This window comes from Bactrocera dorsalis, unplaced genomic scaffold, assembly GCF_023373825.1.
Source record: "Bactrocera dorsalis isolate Fly_Bdor unplaced genomic scaffold, ASM2337382v1 BdCtg019, whole genome shotgun sequence".
NCBI classification, from domain to species: Eukaryota; Metazoa; Arthropoda; class Insecta; order Diptera; family Tephritidae; genus Bactrocera; species Bactrocera dorsalis.
Window position 1 is genome coordinate 20,895 of NW_026038070.1, and position 8,806 is coordinate 29,700.

The 8,806-nt window shown below is 35.5% G+C and overlaps 1 protein-coding gene across 1 annotated transcript; it reads left to right on the forward strand.

Annotated features, from left to right (window-relative positions):
- The first annotated feature begins 6,062 nt into the window (after positions 1 to 6,062).
- On the forward strand, positions 6,063 to 8,048 carry LOC125779968 (uncharacterized). Its single transcript, XM_049461274.1, has one exon. It carries the CDS (start codon positions 6,063 to 6,065, stop codon positions 8,046 to 8,048), a length of 1,986 nt encoding a protein of 661 aa, XP_049317231.1.
- The last annotated feature ends 758 nt before the right edge of the window (positions 8,049 to 8,806 follow it).

Sequence of the window (8,806 nt, forward strand, 5' to 3'; positions counted from 1 at the left end):
TTCTACACCTTAATATAAGATTGTGAAATTTTTCCAAATACACTGTCGTTATGGCTATATGACAACTCCAATAACCTCAAAACGGTTAATTAGCATAAATATGTATAGTTCATATTTTTACGCAACTTGGTATCGATTGCTTAGTGCATATGTACTACAAAATCGATTCTACACCTTAATATAAGATTGTGAAATTTTTCCAAATACACTGTCGTTATGGCTATATGACAACTCCAATAACCTCAAAACGGTTAATTAGCATAAATATGTATAGTTCATATTTTTACGCAACTTGGTATCGGCTACTTAGTGCATATGTACTACAAAATCGATTCTACACCTTAATATAAGATTGTGAAATTTTTCCAAATACACTGTCGTTATGGCTATATGACAACTCCAATAACCTCAAAACGGTTAATTAGCATAAATATGTATAGTTCATATTTTTACGCAACTTGGTATCGATTGCTTAGTGCATATGTACTAAAAAATCGATTCTACACCTTAATATAAGATTGTGAAATTTTTCCAAATACACTGTCGTTATGGCTATATGACAACTCCAATAACCTCAAAACGGCTAATTAGCATAAATATGTATAGTTCATATTTTTACGCAACTTGGTATAGATTGCTTAATGCATCTGTACTAAAAAATGGATTCTACACCTTAATATAAGATTGTGAAATTTTTCCAAATACACTGTCGTTATGGCTATATGACAACTCCAATAACCTCAAAACAGTTAATTAGCATAAATATGTATAGTTCATATTTTTACGCAACTTGGTATCGAGTGCTTAATGTATATGTACTAAAAAATCGATTCTACACCTTAATATAAGATTGTGAAATTTTTCCAAATACACTGTCGTTATGGCTATATGACAACTCCAAAAACCTCAAAACGGCTAATTAGCATATATATGTATAGTTCATATTTTTACGCAACTTGGTATCGATTGCTTAGTGTACTATAAAATCGATTCTACACCTTAATATAAGATTGTGAAATTTTTCCAAATACACTGTCGTTACGGCTATATGACATCTCCAATAACCTTAAAACAGCTAATTAGCATAAATATGTATAGTTCATATTTTCACGCAACTTGGTATCGATTTCTTACTCCATATGTACTATAAAATCGATTCTACACCTTAATATAAGATTGTGAAATTTTTCCAAATACACTGTCGTTATGGCTATATGACATCTCCAATAACCTCGAAACGGTTAATTATCATAAATATGTATAGTTCATATTTTTACGCAACTTGGTATCGGTTACTTAGTGCATATGTACTACAAAATCGATTCTACACCTTAATATAAGATTGTGAAATTTTTCCAAATACACTGTCGTTATGGCTATATGACAACTCCAATAACCTCAAAACGGTTAATTAGCATAAATATGTATAGTTCATATTTTTACGCAACTTGGTATCGATTGCTTAATGTATATGTACTAAAAAATCGATTCTACACCTTAATATAAGATTGTGAAATTTTTCCAAATACACTGTCGTTATGGCTATATGACAACTCCAATAACCTCAAAACGGTTAATTAGCATAAATATGTATAGTTCGTATTTTTACGCAACTTGGTATAGATTGCTTAGTGCATGTGTACTAAAAAATCGATTCTACACCTTAATATAAGATTGTGAAATTTTTCCAAATACACTGTCGTTACGGCTATATGACAACTCCAATAACCTCAAAACGGTTAATTAGCATAAATATGTATAGTTCATATTTTTACGCAACTTGGTATCGATTGCTTAATGTATATGTACTACAAAATCGATTCTACACCTTAATATAAGATTGTGAAATTTTTCCAAATACACTGTCGTTATGGCTATATGACAACTCCAATAACCTCAAAACGGTTAATTAGCATAAATATGTATAGTTCATATTTTTACGCAACTTGGTATAGATTGCTTAGTGCATGTGTACTAAAATATCGATTCTACGCCTTAATATAAGATTGTGAAATTTTTCCAAATACACTGTCGTGACGGCTATATGATAACTCCAAAAACCTCAAAACGGTTAATTAGCATACATATGTATAGTTCATATTTTTACGCAACTTGGTATCGAGTGCTTAATGTATATGTACTAAAAAATGGATTCTACACCTTAATATAAGATTGTGAAATTTTTCCAAATACACTGTCGTTATGGCTATATGACAACTCTTATAATCTCAAAACGGTTAATTAGCATAAATATGTATAGTTCATATTTTTACGCAACTTGGTATCGGCTACTTAGTGCATATGTACTACAAAATCGATTCTACACCTTAATATAAGATTGTGAAATTTTTCCAAATACACTGTCGTTACGGCTATATGACATCTCCAATAACCTCAAAACACCTAATTAGCATAAATATGTATAGTTCATATTTTTACGCAACTTGGTATCGAGTGCTTAATGTATATGTACTAAAAAATCGATTCTACACCTTAATATAAGATTGTGAAATTTTTCCAAATACACTGTCGTTATGGCTATATGACAACTCCAATAACCTCAAAACGGCTAATTAGCATAAATATGTATAGTTCATATTTTTACGCAACTTGGTATCGATTGTTTAGTGCATATGGACTAAAAAATCGATTCTACACCTTAATATAAGATTGTGAAATTTTTCCAAATACACTGTCGTTATGGCTATATGACAACTCTTATAATCTCAAAACAGTTAATTAGCATAAATATGTATAGTTCATATTTTTACGCAACTTGGTATCGGCTACTTAGTGCATATGTACTACAAAATCGATTCTACACCTTAATATAAGATTGTGAAATTTTTCCAAATACACTGTCGTTACGGCTATATGACATCTCCAATAACCTCAAAACACCTAATTAGCATAAATATGTATAGTTCATATTTTTACGCAACTTGGTATCGAGTGCTTAATGTATATGTACTAAAAAATCGATTCTACACCTTAATATAAGATTGTGAAATTTTTCCAAATACACTGTCGTTACGGCTATATGACAACTCCAATAACCTCAAAACGGCTAATAAGCATAAATATGTATAGTTCGTATTTTTACGCAGCTTGGTATAGATTGCTTAGTGCATGTGCACTAAAATATCGATTCTACACCTTAATATAAGATTGTGAAATTTTTCCAAATACACTGTCGTTACGGCTATATGACATCTCCAATAACCTCAAAATGGCTAATAAGCATAAATATGTATAGTTCATATTTTTACGCAACTTGGGATCGGTTACTTAGTGCATACGTACTAAAAAATCGATTCTACGCCTTAATGTAATATTGTGAAATTTTTCCAAATACACTGTCGTTACGGCTATATGATAACTCCAAAAACCTTAAAACGGTTAATTTGCATATATATGTATAGTTCATATTTTTACGCAACTTGGTATCGATTGCTTAATGTATATGTACTACAAAATCGATTCTACACCTTAATATAAGATTGTGAAATTTTTCCAAATACACTGTCGTTATGGCTATATGACAACTCTTATAATCTCAAAACGGTTAATTAGCATAAATATGTATAGTTCATATTTTTACGCAACTTGGTATCGGCTACTTAGTGCATATGTACTACAAAATCGATTCTACACCTTAATATAAGATTGTGAAATTTTTCCAAATACATTATCGTTACGGCTATATGACATCTCCAATAACCTCAAAACACCTAATTAGCATAAATATGTATAGTTCATATTTTTACGCAACTTGGTATCGAGTGCTTAATGTATATGTACTAAAAAATCGATTCTACACCTTAATATAAGATTGTGAAATTTTTCCAAATACACTGTCGTTATGGCTATATGACAACTCCAATAACCTCAAAACGGCTAATAAGCATAAATATGTATTGTTCATATTTTTACGCAACTTGGTATAGATTGCTTAATGCATCTGTACTAAAAAATGGATTCTACACCTTAATATAAGATTGTGAAATTTTTCCAAACGCACTGTCGTTATGGCTATATGACAACTCCAATAACCTCAAAACGGTTAATTAGCATAAATATGTATAGTTCGTATTTTTACGCAACTTGGTATAGATTGCTTAGTGCATGTGTACTAAAATATCGTTTATCCGCCTTAATATAAAATTGTGAAATTTTTCCAAATACACTGTCGTTACGGCTATATGATAACTCCAAAAACCTTAAAACGGTTAATTTGCATATATATGTATGTGGGATTGCAACCATGAACTGCGCACGCATGCAACTCTGAATATACACCTTGACTGAACGGACTCAACGGACAAACATATGAACTGCGCACGCATGCAACTCTAAACATACACCCTAAATGAACGGACTCAACGAATAGCCATGAACGCCGACAGCGACAGTTAGAATAACATTGAGAGCAAATTGGTCGTTAAACCAATTATTTAATATTACCCTTGTATTTAACCCTACGTTCATAACCGGTGTAATCCAATAAATCGTTTTATATACATACATTAAAGCAAACTAAGACGTTTAATTTAAAAAAAAAAACAATAGCCTACAAAGTGGTGTCAGAAGTGGGATGCAAATCCCTTCGCGAATAAAAGTGACAAAAGTGTCGGAAAGTGGCAGAAGTGCCGAGTAGTCTGAATTTTGTGAACTATAGAAAGATTGTCCGGGTGAACAAAGAGCGAAAATTTTGTGTTTTTGAAAAATAGCTTTCTAAAAGTGGCAGAAGTGTCGTGGCAGAAGTGCCAAGTAATTCGAATTTTGTGAACTTTAAAAGGATTGTCCGGGTGAACAAGGAGCGAGATTGTACTCGTTCGTACGTTCTAGAAAGTGGCAGAAGTGTCGTGGCAGAAGTGCCAAGTAATTCGAATTTTGTGAACTATAAAAGATTATCCGAGTGAACAAGGAGAGGCCTTGATTATACTGTGGTTTTTGAGAAATAACGTTCTGGAAAGTGGCAGAAGTGTCGTGGCAGAAGTGCCGAGTAATTTCAACTTTGTGAACCATATAGAATTTGTGAAGCGATCTTGGGTCTACCGTTCTTTTTAAATAAAAAAAACAACAACATACACGTTCTAGAAATTGCCAGAAGTGACCGGTGTCGACCGTTAAGGGCACCGTTAACTTATAAGACCATACGAAGAATTTGTAAAAAGGGTACAGTATCAGGTACTCTGATATTTGCGTAAAGTGACCGGTGTTGACCATTAAGCGCACCGTTAACTTATAAGCAAAGTGCACAAACAGACTTGTTGTTAAAAGAACTTTCTAGAATTTCGCAAAGGGTACAGTGCCGGGTACACTCGACTTGGCGTGGCGTGACCTGTGTCTCCGTTAAGGGCACCGTTAACTCAAACCGTTGTGACGCTGATTCGGCGTCGTCAAGCGCAGTCGAGAGTGAGCAGCATCTGAGAGATTTTGCGGTAGCAGAGAGTGAGCAGCACCTGAGTGATTTTGCGGTAGCAGAGAGTGAGCAGCGATCCAGATTTTGCGGTAGCAAAGAGTAAGCAGCGATCCAGATTTTGCGGTAGCAAAGAGTAAGCAGCGATCCATATCTTGCGGTAGCAAAGAGTAAGCAGCGGAGCGGAGCAGTTCAGCGTATGTATGTGTAGAGTAAGCATATAACAGGTATGTGTTAAACATTAACTAATTGTAATCTTTTGGTAAAGTTATCGATAATATTGTATGAATTTTTTTTGTATCGATAACCTATAAGTAAACTCGAAAACAAAATTCAAAATATGTAATGGAATTTATATTCTAAATTTGTATTATTATTAGAATTGTAAATCAAATTGTAAGTTAATTCAAATGAGCTTTGAATTAAACAAAATTGAACTAAGTTTCAAAAAGATAAATTCTGAAAATTAATTGTCTTAAATTTAAATTTAAATCATAAGAATTAATTCTGTATTCAAGTTGTTATACAAAAGAAAAATTGTTAACGTATACTTTAAAGTTTACTTTTACTTATTATAGTTATATTAAATACCTCAATTGTATTCTGAATTATATACCATTTGCATTTGATAACAGTTGACATGGATAGGCAACAGATTTTTTTACTGACAGTGAACGGGTTAAAGGAAAAATTGTTGGCACTGGGTTTATCGACAAATGGCCGTAAAGCCACGTTACAGGACAGACTTTGTGAGCATTTTGGACTGACTGTAGATGCTGAAGAGGACAGCTCGGACAGTGAAACAAGCTCAGTGCAAAACAACATGTTACCGGCGATGGGGTCCGGGTCTCCAGTCTTCACCCTACGCGATCTTGAGGAATCTCTTACAACTTTTAGTGGTACGGGGCAACACGCAGTCGAGGAGTGGCTCGATGAGTTTGAATCAAACGCCATGGCAGTTCGTTGGGGAGATTTACAAAAGTTTATATACGGGAAACAATTATTGAAAGGTGCCGCGAAAATTTTCGTTCGCAGTCAACGGGACATAACTAGTTGGAGTGCACTTAAACAATGTTTGCAAAAAGAATTCGGAGTAGTAACATCGTCAATCGAAGTGCATCGGGCACTTAAGAATCGGCGAAAGCGCCCAAACGAAGATTATCGCGAGTATCTTTATAGCCTTATGGACTTAGGTAGGCCAATAAAGCTAGACGAAAGAAGTCTCATCGAATATTTTGTAGAGGGAATCCCAGATTCCAGACCAAACAAAGCTAACTTGTATCAGGCTAGTTCGATAGAAGAATTAAAAGCTCAGATCCTTGTTTATGAAAAAGTTCGCTCGGGGCGTCAACCCAATGTGAGTACATTTCAAAACAAGCGTGAAGACAATAATTCTGTGACTAAAGATCAGGGACCCAGTAGGAAAATTTGTTATAGGTGTGGAGAAGCGGGTCATTTGGCGAATACCTGCAAACAGCAACGACTATCAAAGTGTTTTGGGTGTAATCAGCCAGGGCATCGTATTGCAGACTGCCCAAAGAAGAGAACGGAGGTAAAAAGCGAGGGGACAAGGGTAAATACGCTTGAAATGATGCGTATGGCGTCCCTTGGCAGCGTAGTTTACAAAGAATTAATTATTAACGGGTTTACGTTGTCAGCATTGCTGGACACTGGTTGCGATCTGTGCCTCATGCGTTACGATGTGTTGATGAAATTAGGAAGGATTGATTTGTCCAATGATATAAATCACCTTCGTGGAATAGGAAACAGTATACTTACAACTATTGGCAGTTTCATAATCAAAGTTAGCGTAGATGGAGTCAAAGTGGATATCAATTTCCATGTTGTGCGTGAACGCGACCTTATTTACGAGGCAATAATCGGGAATAGTGTATTGAAACAGGTTGACTTGGTTATAAAGGAAGGCGAGGTAGAATTTAAAGCAAAGGTGAAGGAAACGAATGTTCAAAACCCCATGGTAGAGAAAAATGAAGGTAAAATAGAAGTTCTTAATGAGTTCGAAGATATGTGTATGGCCGCGGAAGTAATGTCAGGGAAAACTTTACAGGTAGATTTGTCGCATCTCAGAGGAGAACAAGAAAAGGCAATAGAAGCCATTGTTTGTGATTACTCGCCTAGTAAGCAGCATGATTCCCCGGTTTCTATGAAAATTTGTTTGACGGATGATACTCCGGTATTCCAAGGGCCAAGACGAATGTCGTACTCCGATAAGTGCATTGTCGATAAACAGATTGCAGAATGGATGGAGTATGCATCGCCGATCGTATTGGTGGGAAAAAAAGACGGAACCAAACGTCTGTGTTGCGACTACCGACGTTTGAACGAGAAAATCATGAGGGATAATTTTCCAATGCCACTCATAGATGACGTTATAGAGAGATTACAAGGCGCAAAAGTATTTACAACGTTAGATTTACGGAATGGGTTTTTCCATGTGCCGATAGAAGCAGGTTCGCGGAAATATACGTCATTTGTGACCCATCAAGGTCAATACGAATTCATTTACGTTCCTTACTTCCAATTCCCCAGCAGTGTTCACTCGATACATTTTCGCAGTGTTTCGAGACTTAGTGAAGGATGGCATCGTGGTAACTTACATGGATGATCTTATAATTCCTTATATTAGTTATGACGAGGGTATATATAAGTTGAAAGCTGTGTTGAACAGGGCGGCATGTTATAACATAAGGATTAAGTGGGAGAAATGCCAGTTCCTGAAGACGACTGTTGATTTTCTGGGGTATATTATAGAATGTGGTACAATAAGGCCATCTGAAGCAAAAACGCAGGCAGTAAGGAATTTTCCGATACCTATGGATAAGAAAGCGGTGCAAATATTCTTAGGGCTTACTTCTTATTTTCGCCGTTTCATAGAAGGGTATGCAGTAGTCGCTAAACCACTGTCTGACCTGTTGCGTAAGGATGTAGCTTTTGTGTTTGGGATCGAACAGCAAGCCTCGCTGCAGCAATTAAAGGCAGCTCTGGCTAGTTCACCAGTGTTACGGTTGTACAATCCGAAGGCTCTAACTGAAGTGCATACGGACGCCTCGATACATGGAAAAGGACAGCGAAGATTTGCATTTTCACCCAATCCAGTACATGAGTCGGAAGACAAAGCCAGCAGAAGAAAAGTACCATTCGTATGAGTTAGAGGTGTTAGCGATTGTTGAAGCACTTAAGAAGTGAAGAGTATATCTTTTAGGATTGCATTTCAGAATCGTTACTGATTGCAACGCGTTCGCAATGACAATGAAAAAGAAGGATATTCCGCTAAGAGTGTCTCGTTGGGCGTTGCTATTACAAGATTTTGACTATGAAATAGAACATCGAAATGGTTCCAAGATGCGTCACGTCGATGCGTTA